Genomic DNA, 15994 nt, shown 5'->3' on the forward strand with positions numbered 1-15994 from the left:
ATAATATCACAACAGAGTGAATTCAAAATCAGATATAAGAATTCAGATGTCTATTATCCAGACACTAAAGAGATTTGTAAAATAGTAAAACAATGTTACTCTTCTCAATTTTTTGTTTTAGAAAATGGTTATTTTTCATAAAAATGTTATCTAGGTTTTTTTTTCCTGTTATCTAGGTTTTTTTTTTCCCATTTCTAATACAGTGATTATCAATAAAGGGACCCTGAGTCAAAAAAGTTTGAGAACTACTGTTCTAAGGCATTCAAGAAAAGATGTTGGGTAGGCAGTTGAATATATGGGTCATAAGCCGAAGAGACAGGTCTTGTCCTCTAACACATATTTTCTACACACTAGATGAATAATTTTTTTCCTTAATGTAAAGATCAAGTTACTCTCCTACTTAAAACCTTTCAATGGTATCTCATTATTTACTTAACTTTTATATTTACAAACATACGATTTAAGTAAAACAATGTCCTAGGTTCTATGTTTAGCATTTTACAAATATTGAGTCATTTAACTCTGTTATCAACCTTATCACCTTACTACCTCCATTTAAAAGATATGGAAATAAGTACAGAGAAGTAAACTAAGTGGCAGAGCTAGGATTTGAACCAAGGTGATGTGGCTCATGTTCATACTGTTAACTACTATTATACTATAACTCTATTAGAATAAAAACCTAAACTCCTTGTCATGGCTTTAATGGCCCATACTTTGAACCTCGTCTTGTACATTCTCCTTCCCTCATGCTCTAGGATGGCCTTCGTCCTCAACCTCAAACAATCCAGGCTTAACCTCACTTCAGTTCCTTTGCAGCTGTTCCCAGGACACACCTTCTATAGCTTTTCACATTGCTAGCTCCTTCTCTTCTCACAGATCCCAATTAAAATGTTAGTTACCCTCCTCAAAGAGGCCTTCCTTAACCACCTTATGTGGGGTGGTATCTATTCCTGACAGGCCACCTACATTGCCACATTCAATGACATCACCTTTTTTATTACTTTTATGTTTGACATAAACAAAAATGATCTCATTCATTTATTTTTTTACTCTCTCCTCTATAATGGATCTCCCTGAGGAATCTGTCTTGTTCAATGCAAGACTAACTATAATCCTAGAAACATAGAAGGTACTCAATAAATAGCTGGTGAAATGATTAGCAGCAACTTAACATCTCAAAACAATTTTGTACCAAGATGACAACATGCCCTCCATTAATTTTTGCTGAATAAATGAATATATGAAAATTCTGAGTAGCATACATGGTGTTGGTTCATCATCATGAATAACAAATGTTTACTCAGTGCTATAAGGTACAGGGTGCTGTCCTATGAATAGGTAATATGAAAATAGCTATAACATGGTTTCTGCCTTGGAAAGTTTAGAATCTAGGTTGGATTATGGTAGCTCTGAAGTAAGTATAAGAAGTATACAGTAAGTATTAAAAGTTCCTAGAGGAATCTATTCCACAGCCTACTATCAGATTATAGTATCTCAACATAAGCTTTAAGGATTTGAGTGCTGGATTTATTAAATAAAATATTTTGAAGCTATTCCATAGTCTTTCTCTCCCTGCCACACTTTAGCAGACACCAGACACTACTTCTCTCAAAGTACTCTTGGCTGTGACTGTTATTCCTTAGTCCATTTTCCAAAACATGGAAGTTTATCACTCCCTAATGCTACTTTGTTTTTGTTTTTGTTTTTGTTTTTTTGAGATAAGTTCTTGCTCTGTCACCCAGGATGAAGTGCGGTGGTGGGATCATGGCTCACTGTAGTCTCAACCTCTTTGGGCTCCAGTGATCCTCCCACCTCAGCCTCCTGAGTAGCTGGGACAACAGGTATGTGCCACCACATCCAGCTAGTATATATATATGTTATATATACATATATATGTGTGTGTGTATATATATACACACATATATACCTATATACATACATACACACATATATAATGTATGTATTATAATATATATTTTATATATATATTATATATGTATATTTTTCTATAGAGGCAGGGTTTCTCCATGTTGCCCAGGCTGGTCTTGAACTGAGCTCAAGCAACCTGCCCACCGTGGCCTCCCAAAGTGCTGGAATTACAGGCATGAGCCACTATACCCAGTCCCCAATGTTACTTTCTGATTACAATTCATCAAAACTCATTTCTATTAACATCCATTACACAGATCTTACAAACTTGGGAGTAATATTTGACTTTGCTTACCAGATAAAATTTGAATTCTTTAACTTAGCATCTAAGACATTCCCCCATATGGCCAAAAATTACCTTTACTTCCAGCATTCTCTTATCAGCCCTATTTTATAAACTACTATTACAGGTTCAGCATCTCTCATCCAAAAATCTAAAATGTTCCAACATTTGAAACTTTTTGAATGTAACATGATGCCTATATTAGTCTGTTTTCACGCTGCTGATAAAGACAAACCTGAGACTGGGCAATTTACAAAGGAAAGAGGTTTAATGGAGAACTCACAGTTCCACGTGGCTGGGGAAGCCTCACAATCATGGCAGAAGGCAAGGAGGAGCAAGTCACATTTTATGTGGATGGCGGCAGGCAAAGAGAGAGCTGGTGCAGGCAAACTCCCATTTTTTAAAGCCATCAGATGTTGTGAGACTTATTCACTATCAGGAGAACAGCACAAGAAAGACTTGCCCCCATGTTTCAATTATCTCCCACCAGGTCCCTCCCACAACATCTGGGAATTATGGGAGATACAAGATGAGATTTGGGTGGGGACACAGAGCCAAACTATATCAGTGCCCAAAGGAAATGCTCACCGGAGCTCTGTTGTCCAGTGAACTAGAACCACAGGGAGGATGGCCTGAAGGAAGCTGGAGAGAAGGGCTCTCTGATGGGACATGGAACCATAAAAAGATTCAACTACTGCCAGCGAAAATAAAGGAAGTAGAGAGAGATGGAAAAAACTTCCCAACATAGATCCAACTCCCACCCACTGGTCTTCCGCTAGTGCCCCCTGGTGGCGAGTCTATGAGGGAAAGGAAGCCTTCAACACAAAGCTGAGTAGGAAAAGATGGGAATGGCTGGCACAATTAAATCCTTAAACTTTAAAGGTAATTTTCCTATGTATTACCTGTGTTATTTTTCTCTGACTGCTATATTTTTTAAATCATGCCTAAAAGTTATTAAATCATAAAATGCAAGAACACATATAGTCAAACTTGTCTATTGGACATTACACATTTTTAATGCCTAGCACCTGAACATTGTTTGTGGAGGAATCTCAATTTAAATGAGAAGAACATGGCTTCCAACCACAGAAAACAAAATAAGACAACTATTCCTTCTTCCTAGCTGAGAGCTAGAGTGCAAGTCTGTGGTTCAAATGAATACTCCTATCTAGGACATTGAATCTACAGGGGTGATACATGGAGAGAATATTCACAATGGCTACCACAAAACAGTTCAACAGCATGACATTAGAATCAGAGGGTAGGGAATCCAGTGACATGGCAGTGACAGCACCAACAGGAGCATCCGAAGTAGGCTGTTTCCTGACAGGATCTTGGCTATGCCTTGCTTTCCCTATCCTGCCCATATTCTGAAACTACTTCTTTAGCCTCCTGAAAGTTTTGTAAATCCCTTCCTTACTAGAGTTAGTCAGTTCTGATGTTTGCAACCAAGGACTCTAATCTGTATAAGCTACAACTGACATAAGCCAAGAAATTCAAGTACTAATAATGTCACGTGCCTTTAATTCTCTAATGCATTCTTATTTGACATCAGAATACTACAGCAAAACATTATTATATTGTATACACATTATTGATTGATTTTATAAATTAATCACTGGGACTAGTTAAACTGCACAAAATTAACATGTGTACCTTTTCCAAGGTGAGAAGATTTATTTCAGACTGTAGACGGATTTCTGGTTTGTTGTTTTGCTGGTCCTTGAACTGTTGGAACTCTTTTTCCAAAATCTTATACTTATTTTCAGCATCATTAAGCTGTATTAAAAAAAGTTTAGCCATTTCAAAACAATGATATGCAAAGTTTAACAATAAAGTATTCAATTCAACAAGGTCTTTTTTTTTTTATTCTACAGCATGCTCATAGTAGAAAATCTGGAAAACTGATAAAGTACAATGAGGAAAATAAAGATCCTTAGTAATTAAAAATTCAGTAAATCAACTGATTCTACAAAAACTTTTGAAGAGTATGAAATTTCGTATCAAACTGGTATCATGAAAATGTTTTTGGTAAAACTCAAATGTCAAATGTAAAAGTTACCTTCAGAAATCCTAACACTTTCTTTACACTTTTCTTAAGATGTCGCATATAAGAAAAAATTCAGCAAGAGACCACCAGAAGCAGAGAGGAACAAACACATTTCAACACTAAGGCAACTCTGTCTCTCCTGGATTCCATGACAGCAGAGTAAGTGCAAGTTCTCTGCCAACCCAGGATTAGGCCCTACAGCTACAGTGAAAAGAATCTCAGGAGAAGACTCAGGAATAAAAACAGAGAAAGAGATTACAGGCTAAAATTACTAGAAATCCTCAGAAAACAAAGAAGGAAAAAGAAACCAGAAAAACCATCAGCCCAATTAATTAAATCAAGGAGTGACCGGGAGATCCAGTTTACTAAAAGAATGGAAATTTCTTGAATTTGAAGAGTTGAGGACGAACAATCAGGAATAGTCTAAAGCAATTGCCCAGTGTCCAAAGCACAGGAGCATAAAGAAGAGCTGGCAAGAGTGTCTCCAGATGGTGACAAGTTTGCAGACTTTTACTAGACTACTTTGAGGCCAACAAGCCAACCCTGGCCCTCTACTTATGGAGAAGGCCTACACAGGATTCTGGGATACAGATGGAAGGATGACATCTTTTCAGGTTCTCTCTTTACAGATGTGATTGTCCTTCCAATTCCTGAGTTCTAACTCCAGGCTTGTGTTTGAAGGGCTCCTCTGAGCCACATGGAAGATCCTCGGGTACCCCAATGGAGCCCTGGAACTATAAGGCCTCCACAGTCAGCTCCATGCCTGTTTCCTTTTTCCCAGAGACCCCCAGCCCCCAGCAGCAGTGGTCAACCTCTGCTGATTCTGCTCCAGATCTTGAATTTAGAGACAGTTACAACCTGGATCCCAATTCTGTTTGAAAGCAAAAGAATACCATAATCATCAGTACTCTGGTGCATGACTCTACCCAGCCCAATGTAATGGAAATAAAATGTGAAAAAAATGAATAATCCTGACCCCCTGCCAAAAAAAGACTGAGCATTACAGATATGCCAGATAAATATTCATGTAAATAAAAATAAGCTCAATTTTAATGTAGCATTTCTTGTTTTTACAGTTTGGTACCATATGAATTTTACAAATTCAAATACTATTACAAGTTAAGGTAATTTAAAGATTATTTGGTTCAATTCCTTCATACTAATAGGTAAAAACAACAACAACAAAAAAACTGAAAGTCAAAGAAGCTAAATAATTGAGGCAATGTCAAAGACCTAGTGAGCTAAGTCAGTAGCGGGGCAAAAACTAACTTCAGACCTTTTCATCCCCTTGAATAATGCATTCATTAAAGCAGTCAATACTTCCTGAAAAACAAAATGACAAGATAGCCTTGACTAAACATTCAAATTTCTCTTAGAACAGTTTCAAAAATTTTTAAAAAGGTACGAAGATGTTCTTTTTTGAATGAGTTTTTTTTGAAATGCGAACAAAGATTGCTAAAGATGTTTTCCAAAAACATATACCGCTATGACTATCCATCATTATATAAACCAAATGTCTCTTCCCTAAGGCATAGGACTTACCTAAATCTGAAATATTAATACTAAGAAAATATGTGGCAAAAATGGAAATCATCAGTAATAATTAGGATTTATCTAGCATGTTTAGGTAATGTAGTGTTCCATACATGAGAACTGTCCATATGACAGAAGTTTACCTATTTTTTAACATCCAAAGTTGAACAGAAACCTTTCTAAAGTCTCTCACTTTTCTGTTTTAAACAAAAGCTAAGAAAATATTAAATTTGGTAGTTTCTTCACAATTCCAGAACATTATCATACACAATTCTTGTTACAGTTGGGTTATAAAGCAGTAAGCTATTAAGGCATGTTGGGCTCTTTTTCCTTTGCTAAGTGATCCACAAACTACAGATTTGAGTTCTGGTGACTGCTATAATCTATTTGAGTACAGATACTTCATCTTCATCAGCTCTCACTGACAGTGTAACTGTCCCTTCTACCAGTCTAGTTAGAATTGTGTGTATAATACATGTAACATGGTCAAGGTAAGGGCCCAAAAAGCTTTTCCACACCTAAAACGTGAAATGTATACAGTCATGGACTTAGCAATCTGGGCATCTTGGAAACTTCTCCTGTCCTTCCTACCCCCTTTTATTCCCCCAGGTTTTAGAACAGTGCTTCAAGAATATAAGTGTGCTCCAAGTAATTTTTCCAAAATACCAGTTCTTCCCACCAAAGTTAGTTATTCCTACAAAGAAGTAAACTACACCATATACAACACCATACACAAGTCTTTTTCTTTTTTTTTTGAGACGCTGTCTCATTCTGTTGCTCAGGCTGGAGTGCAGTGTTGTGATTATGGCTCACTGGAGTCTTGACCTCCTGGGCTCAAGTGATGCTCCCACCTCAGCCTCCTGAGTAGCTGGAACCACAGGTGTGCACCACTATGCCTGGCTAATTTTTATATGTTTTGAAGAGATGCAGTTTTGCCATGTTGCCCAGGCTGGTCTTGAACTCCTGGGCTCAAGCACTTCTCCCACCTCAGCCTCCGAAAGTGTTGGGATTACAAGTGTGAACCACTGTGCCTGGCTTATACCAGTCTTAGACAAGGTACAGATATGTGTATTTCTCAAGAGCTCTCCTGGTGACTCTAATATGTGTTAAGAGCCTTTGTTCTAGATGGGTGAATCTTCCTGATAATTGGAAGAAGAGAAGCATTACTGGTGAATCCCATCATAATTGCCCACTTTTACAACTTTATCTTTTGTATTTTAAACAAGACTACCCTACTTGGTAACAATCAAATTCATATTTTTACAACCACCTAAATAATGGCTCTGTGCTGCTGTGGAAACTGTTCATGAGAAAATTTACTGAAGACTTGGGAGGCATTCATCATACATATCTAATCTACATTGGAATTTTTCAAGAAAGATAAGCTTAATTTTTAACAGCTTGATTCTTTTTTTTTTTTTTTTTTTAGCAAATATTTATTGAGCCCCTATTATGTGCTGACAACTGGCCTGGACTCCTGGGATACAGCTATAAACCAGAACAGTTTTTATGGAGCAAACAATCTGATACTGATTAAATTATCATGCTAATGAAAATAAAAACAAACTGATATGACATATCATAAAGAAAAAGAACAGGAGAATAATGTCCTATGAGACCATAAAATAAAAATTTGTCCTAGACTTGAGGAGCATGAATTAGGGAAGATTTCTAGGAGTGGGTGATGCTTTAGCTTAAAACTGAAGGAGGAACAGAGTACACCAGGCCCAGATAATGCAGGAAACATGAAGATCCTGTGGCTGAAGTGAGCATGGCATGCCTGAGAACTTGAGGGCAGACAAGCACGGGCAGAGAGTACACAGCACAGGCACAAGAGTGGGAGATGAAGTCAGAGAGACAGGCTCTGATCTATGCAGAGGCCTGCAGGACAAGGCAATGATTCTGATCTTTTTCCTATGAGCAACAAGACAATGCTGAAAGGTTTTAAAGAGGAGAGTATCAAGATTCCCAATTTCAAAAATATCATTCTGGCTACAACATGAGGAGCAGATTAGAGGGGCCCATCACTGAAACAAAGAACATTTACAGGTAGAAGGTCAAGTATGGAGAGAAGGACCACAGTGGGTTTTAAATGCCTTTAAGACATCTGAACAGAGATGCCAAAAAGCCAATCAGATATATGGGTCTAGAGGGCAAAGGTAAGGTCTTGGATATGACCCTGGATGTGAAAGTCCCAGATGTAGACTGTCTCTGAAATCATGGGCATGAAATCATGAATAAGATTGTTTTTGCAGAAAGTAAGTCCTGAGCTTGGAGGAAGTCCAACATGTAATGGCTAAAGGAAGACAAGCCTGCAAAAGAGCCTGAGGGTGGCCAGAAAGGTAGAGAAAAACAAGGGAGAGTGGTGATGTGGAAGTTGAGAAGAGAAAATACAAAAACAAGGACAACAGTGTTGATGATATCAATCAGTTTTACTGAGTATGAGGAGAGGAAATAGGAACAGAGACAATTCTCTCATGAAATTTGGATCTTAACTAAATTTGGTCCTTAACTGAATTTGGTTCAGTGCTACATGAAGAATATCTATATTTGCTTAAAGAAGACTTATCAGAAAAAGATTTAAGTTGGAAATGACCTGAAATATGCACAATTTCATACAAAATAGTTAGAAAAAGATCCAACTTAAAGTATATTTGAATCTCAGTGCAATAATATGATTAATAGTCTAAATTACTATGAATTTTACCACTTTTTAGTAGTTAGTGAACTATTTCTCTTATTACTAGAATGCAAATAAACTAAGCATAAAAAGATGACAAGTACGTTATCCAACCTGTTGCTGAAGGCGGTGTTTATCCTCTTCGAGCTGTTTGATTTTTAACCTTTCTAGTTCTACTTGGTGAATACAGTCCTCTTTGGCCCTACGGATAGAGTCCTGCAGTTCTTGCAGGTTCCGTTGACGTTCTGATTGCAGTTCCTTTTTTTCTCTTTGAAGCTTAAAACAAAGGCATCTTTAAGAGGTTGGTTTATTGCTAGCTGCATTATACTATTCGATATTCCAATATCTTTCTATACACTCAAATGTTGAGGATATTTACAAATTTATTTTCATATGTTTTTTAGTTATTAGAGAGTTAATGTTCAAGTGTACCATTATAAGTTTTCAATCATTGTTTAATACTATTATACACACATATAAAAATCCATAAACAATTTGTATAAATTCACTTGAAAACCCTAAGCACTTAACATTTCCATTTGAATAAAACCTTTTTAAGTGTGTAAGCAAATATGCCCAAGTTTCTTTTCTTCTTTTAGAAACTTCTGATTCTTGCCTAATGGCATAGAATACAGCCTTGGTATTAGGCACAAATCTACACTATTAAGTTTAAACACTCTGACATACTTTTCGACCTATTCTTAATATATAAGATATGCTGAATAGCAGTTTGAATAGCAGTTTTCTGCATGTCTAAAAGACAATTTTCATGAAATATATAGAGCACAAAGTAATAAACAGTATGAATTTCATATATAGACTCTGTGAAATAAAGATATATGATAGATGACATACTTACTAATAACACCACTTTCCACCTCTTTGTAAATAATTATGTAAGACTCTCATAAATGGAGTGCCTCTATTCCAGTCTTTGCTTATCTCATTCTTATAAGCAGCCCATCCTGAGTCCCTTCTCTCTCGGGACTATTTTGCATCTAACTTTTAAAATAGTATTTCTACTTTGCAATAAACCCCTCTATGCTGAAAAAAAAAATATGATGGACGAATGACATACCTCTGATTCCACACTAGCAAGCTGCTGCTCTCGCTTCTCCAAGTCAATTAGAGTTTTTTGAAGTTTTCCTTCTAGAATAGTATATTCAGCCACCTAAAATATAGTAAAAAAAAAAAAAAAAAAGTTACCTACCTTCTCCCAAACTTAAAACACACACAAATTCAAAAATACACATCATTTCACTGAAACAGAGGACCTAAGAATAGGAAAGTCACAAATTACATCCGCCAATTCAAAGAAAAAAATGTGCTTTTATGAATTTGAGACTGGTGATGGTCATATTTCCTCCTTTTGGTCTTTTTTCTTCTCCAAGATAAACACAAATTTTAACTGTTATTCACATATTATGATTTCCACATCCTCTAGTATGTTAGACTTAATCTAAATTTACAGAGGATGGAAACAAAAGACTGCTAAATTTGAAACGCATATGTAGTATACGCAACTAAATAGCCAAGTGTGGAGTCCAGGGAAGAAGTCAGGGATGGGGGTGCGTGTGGTGGGTGTCTTGGTGTATATAATGCCAAGAGAGTGAATGACATCATCCAAGGAGTGAGTATACAGAGAGAAGAAAGGATGGTATTTGAGGACTGGGCTGTGGGACAAGCCAATAAAGCCAACATGAGGAGAATCTAGCATGAAAATTAGGAAAGAGAGACCAGTGAAGACAGCGGAACACAACAGTAGAAAAGTGTAGTCCAAAAAAAAAAAAGTATAGTCAAAGAAGCCAAATAGAGAAAGTGTTTCAAAGACAGAGATAAACCGGGTAAGGATGAGGAAGGATTGTTTGTTAAGACAAAAACTAACTGTTCTGGCGAGTGAGAAAATGAATTGACTAGGGAAAGCAGTAGGATTGTGAGCAGCCGTGAGGACGTCTTAGCACTTGAGGTCCTAAACCTCCTTAAAATCATCTCTTTACCACCCATCTTTTCTCCATAACCTTTCGCTACTATTAGTTTTTGGCTTTCGTTTTTTATACATATTGCTTTCCTGGTCTCCTGGACTTTAGTTTCACATTCCTCTATTCTAGCCACTGTACCTCCATCAGAATTATTGTTATAGAATGAAAACCTAATTATTTTATATAAAAATCTTCATTTAAAAAATTTCTGATATTTCTACCTTTCTCAACCAGGGTTTATCATCTGAACCACAAAACACAGAAAATGATTTAATTATTTTCTCCATCCTCTCCTAAAATGGTACATAACTACCATTTTAGATGCATAGGATAAAGTTAATTTATTACCAATAATGGATCACTTAGGGTATTAAGGGCTTCATTCTCTCAGGAAGGCCTGGCTAAGAAAAGCCTACAGTATCTAGTCTAAACTCTACATAATGGATTTACGAGATCATTTATTCTCCAGGGTATCAACCTCTCTTACCTTATTTCTTGAGGCACACTCCTCCCCTCTTCCAACATCAAACTACATATAATTTTCTTAATGCAGAGTGTATTTCAAACTTCTTTGCCTTTTGCTCAAGGGTCTGTGTCTGGAATACCCTTTGAGTCTACCTGGCAATATCCACTAATCTTCACCAAAGTGAAAGCATGATCTTATCTACAGAACACTTCCTTATGTAGAACTGATGTCTTCCTTCTCTGTGGGTAATGACTATCTTCAGCTATCTGACAGGCAGTCATATGTAAGACAGAGTATATCTCAGTTGCTCCAGAGGGCAGAACAAGAACCACGTATATATTTACTCCTTCAGGTAAATTTTCAAAGTGTGGAAGAAGTCATACATCGTTTTTTAAGACAAATTAGGTAAATAAACAGAAAAGGCTCACATATAATTGACATTTAAAAAATACTATAGTGAGAGTCTCAGGGTATTTAGCTTTAAAATATTTCATCATACTGAAAAACAACTTTTTTTTCTCACCACTGACTTGATTTTGTAGTGGTTGATAAAATTTAAAAGATAAACTGATCCCATGCAAGACAGGATACTTTAAGACAAATGAATTAAAGTATTTGGTCTCAAAAATGCACTTAGGTTGAAAGAAAATGGCAAATCTCAATCTCAGATCTACCTTTATCATATGACTAATTTGAATAAACAGCACAAACACTTATTATGTAGGCATCATATTGTTTTCTGACTGGAGTTATTAACTAGCCAGGAACTCATCATTTCAGGCTGAAAGGGTAGAAGTGTATAAATGGAAACCAATTACAAATTTCAACTGAAAAGATCATTATTACCAAAATGACAACAAACCAAAAATTACTTGGTGAGTTTTCACAGAAAGTTTAATTATGGCACAAAGTGAATTTGTCACGGTTCTAGTAATTTTATTAACTTTTCAAGTATTTCCCGATTTGAATTTTGCAGACCTCAATACTAAAATACTCTTCAACAGCAATGAAGAGAAATGATTCAAGGATAAACTCATCTTGTCTTAAAGGCCAGGTTAAAAATTTTAAAAATTAAAATGATATTTTCCAGCTCCCCCAGATTCAATGAATATCTAATAGGTGAGGTCTGTAAATATTACTTAATATGAAACTCACTTAATAACAGGATAACTCACATAATGTTAAAATGTATGTCAGGGCTTCTAATTATTGTAATTTTGGTTATCTGAACGTTTCTAAAGAATAGAGACTTTGAAATACTCTTATTTTTGTCTTTCAGCTTTTTTAAAAGTTCACTGGTTATTCAAGTTTTTAATGGTGAGAATTAAGTTAGAAAAAGCTGATTTGGTTATTTTAAAATCAAAGGCCTGTGTACTTCGGTTTCCACCCATAAAAGACAAATGGCCCTCCTTTATAAACACAAATTAAACAACATTTATGAAACAACTGTTTTTAGACATTGGGCAACAGGCAGCACAGGACAATGATCCCTAAAAGGTGAGAAATAAATGAGGCAACCCCTACAATATATCTAGCTTACTGCCTGAAGACTGTAGTAGCTCAAGGAAGGGGAACCCAAACAGACACTAGCAATCTTGCTGAGCTGAGAAAACGGAATGGAGACCAGAGAGGCTGAGGCAACTAGAGTTGATGAGAGGAGGGGGTTATAGAGAGAAGGAGCACTGGAGCACTGGAGACCTGTAGAGCCATCCCCTCAAATCTGAAGCTGAATACTGATTAACCACTAATAAGAGTATTTCTAAAGTCCTAAAATTATTAATAGAATATTTGAAGAAAGTCTGTTAGGGTTGTTTTATTTAATAACTTCAGTGTAAATGGATAAATATTAAGCTTTTGCTTCAGGAATAAAATCAGATGGTCTCATGTTATCATTTTTAAAAATGAAATTTATTTCATAATTCTTAAAAATAGCTTAAATGTTTGAGGCATTCTATTAACTTACAGATTATAATACATAGTTTTATATATATTGAAATGTGCTTTTATTTCTTTTTTATACATCAGCAGAGTTTTTCTCTATTCATTTTTGTATATTCATACACACACACACATATTTTTTTTAAGAGATGGGGGTCTATGTTGTCCAGGCTGGTCTCAACCTCCTGGCCTCAAGCAATCCTCCCTCAGTGCTGGGATTACAGGTGTGAGCAACCATACCTGGCCTATATTATATATTTTTTGAATAGGTAATACATTTGCATATTCCAAAAGCACAAAATACTTTACAGTGAAACGCCTCCCTTCTCTATCCAGAGCCACCACTCACTTCTTCCATGCCAACATATCACCACTAAAATTAGTTATTCCTTCCAGAGACTGTCTTTAATGCAAATACAAGATATTATCATTAATATTCTTCCTTCTCTTCCTCACTTTTACACAAGTTATTACCTTTTTCTTTACTAGTGATTCTCTTTCTCGGTCCCTTTTCTTCCATTCCTCTGCAAGAGCCTGCATATGAGCCAGTTCTTTCTGCTTCAGCTACAAAAGGAAGAAAAATAAAGTCACCAAAAAACCCCAAATATGTCAAATAAATGAATCAGTTGTCAGTTAAATAACCGATGCTGATCACTAATATGATTTTTTCAGGCATTCTTTTTTAATCTAAAAAAAAAGGAGGATGCCTGAGGCAAATAATGCCCATTTGAGTTCACTTCAGGAAACTATAAAACTAACAGTGGGTTGTGCTTTCTAACTCTTGTTTGGAGACTAATGATGCAAGGTTCCAGAAGGGCATGCCAAATGAGGACATGAAATTTAAAGAGTAACTTCCCAATTTTACCCAATAATCATGAACAAAGTTTACAGAATTCTGAGTGGCTTCTGCCAAGGTGCCACATTTCAGGTATTTTTTGATTCTCAAATTTTTTTAAGTAAAGCATTGTTGACATTCAAAGAAATTAGATAAGGTACCTACAGAACATAGAGATTAAACCTTGCTATGGAGAAGGAAAAATATACAGAGCAGACAAAGCAGATTTTTTAAAGTAACATTTAAAAAGTAACCTGATTTTCAAATATATCTTCTTGCATCTCCTTCCACATTTCTAGCTCAAGTGCTGCTTTGTATTCTAACGTTTCACGAGGCTCTGTCTGGATCTCTGAAGGACAAGGTGCTGGAGGAAGAGAAGACGGCTTTTGTTGTACGGCAGATACACCCTAAGAGATGAACCAAAAAGTACATTTAAACACTCACACACATATGCACATTAGATTCCTGTTAAAAAATAATTTGATAACATTCAATTATATTTACCTGAGATGAATCAGAGATAAAAATCTCACGCATTTTTACTAGTCCATAATCTTCTAGAGTCACTGTGTAAGAAAGATCTGCTATCCTGTTATTTGATCTACAAATAAAATAAGAAATACCTTAAAATTCACAGAAATACTTTATATTATTTTTCCTTTTATTTCCCCAGTGCTTTAGCAATGGGAAGTAAGCAACATTTTCTGCTCCTAACTCTATTGTTTTTGAAACTGCAGCAACTTCTGTAGGCTTCAACACCTTCCATATATATATAAATTGATCATCACAAACACCCTGCTAAATACATGCGTACATTTACTACAAAATGACCCCTATAAGAGCTTTAAAAGGTATAAAGGTGAAATTTAAAATCTTACTGCCCACAGGTAATTATTGCTAATATGTAGTTTATTTCCTTCCTGTTTTATTTATATATAGATATACATACACACATGCATGCTGACTTCATACAGTTTTGTCTTGTTTTCCTATTTACATCAGGGGCATTTTCTCACATCATAACATTAATTTAAAAATGTGATTTTTTTTTTTTACTGCCTGTAAAATATACAAATGAATTTATGTAGTAAAATATACTTAACAATTCCCCTACTCTTGATTATATTGGTTATTCTGAATTCTTTTTTCTACTTTTCCTGGGATGTACATACTCATAAATATTTTACTAGACATAAGCAATGCCTCTAGGCCTAATTGGCACATAAGCAATGCTTCTAGGATAATTATATGTTAGTATGATCATAATGAGCACTTCTTTGTATCATACAACTGCATGCAGCATTTGTCATTAACCAAATGAGAACAAGATAAAATATTAGAAGAAAATAAAATGCTAGTAATACAAAACCATGGTTTTGTCTAAATCAAATATACTCTGGTCAAACAAAACTTGAATGAATGGTTCTCACACAATTAGAACTCTTAATTAACCAACTTTTGTATTTTCTTCTTCTAATCTCACAGATTTCAGAAGAAATGAATAAAGTTAAATGAAGCACTACTGTATCTGACAGAAACTCCTGAGAGTATCTAAGGTTCTCACTTAAGTAAATCTCCTAAAACTTTCTGTCTACAAAGTATGGCAATAAAAGTTAATATTCATAACAAACGGGCAGCATTAAAATAGCTTCAATTATTAGTGATTTTATTATCTTCTACTTATGACAAAAAAATGCTAATTTTTAAGAAAGATTCTTCAGTAATAGGAGTTGAAACAAAATGGCTATGAATGGTGAGGAATAAGGAAAGACATTTCAATACTTTTAGAGCTAAAATTTCACTGAGCCTTGTTTCTCTTTTTTTTTTTAGTCTTATCTTTAATGATAAAGGGCATATGATATATAATGTTAAGTTAAATTTTAAATTTTTATTGTTAATTTTAAAAAGATAATTCAACAAATATTTTACTGTATTTAAAATATGTTAAAAAAACGCAAGTTTTTCTTTGTGGCAATGAAGTTCAGGGCAAAAAACCAATAATTATTTTAAAAACTGCCTCTGACTGCCAAATATCTATAATGTCCTCAGACTTTTGATTTGGGGTAGGAGTAAAATATTTTAAGTGGAAAAACAGTCTCAGCCATTCCCAGTGCAAAATAATATAAAATACATTATAAAGTTTAACCTCAAATTACAAAATAAAAAAATAGATCCTGCATTTAAAATTCTCAAGCTAGAGAGAGGAAGGAAAATAATTAGCCATCTGAATATTACAATACCATGGTAACACAGACTCTTGACTTCTGTGAGGTGAAATCGGTATCAGAAAGCTAAAGG

General features: G+C 35.3%; 1 protein-coding gene across 8 annotated transcripts in view; it reads right to left on the reverse strand.

The window, feature by feature from the left end:
* The window catches only part of CEP120 (centrosomal protein 120), a 78898-nt gene that overhangs the window by 23893 nt on the left and 39011 nt on the right, over nt 1–15994 (reverse strand). For all 8 annotated transcript variants that reach the window (XM_063811483.1, XM_063811481.1, XM_063811482.1 and 5 more), the window contains 6 exons: nt 14201–14297; nt 13951–14103; nt 13336–13425; nt 9557–9649; nt 8593–8754; nt 3872–3994 (listed from right to left, as the gene is read on the reverse strand). In XM_063811483.1, coding sequence (XP_063667553.1) covers nt 3872–3994; nt 8593–8754; nt 9557–9649; nt 13336–13425; nt 13951–14103; nt 14201–14297 — 718 coding nt within the window. The remainder of the gene's footprint in view (nt 1–3871; nt 3995–8592; nt 8755–9556; nt 9650–13335; nt 13426–13950; nt 14104–14200; nt 14298–15994) is intronic.

The sequence above is a fragment of the Pan troglodytes genome, chromosome 4 (assembly GCF_028858775.2).
Source record: "Pan troglodytes isolate AG18354 chromosome 4, NHGRI_mPanTro3-v2.0_pri, whole genome shotgun sequence".
Taxonomy (NCBI): Eukaryota; Metazoa; Chordata; class Mammalia; order Primates; family Hominidae; genus Pan; species Pan troglodytes.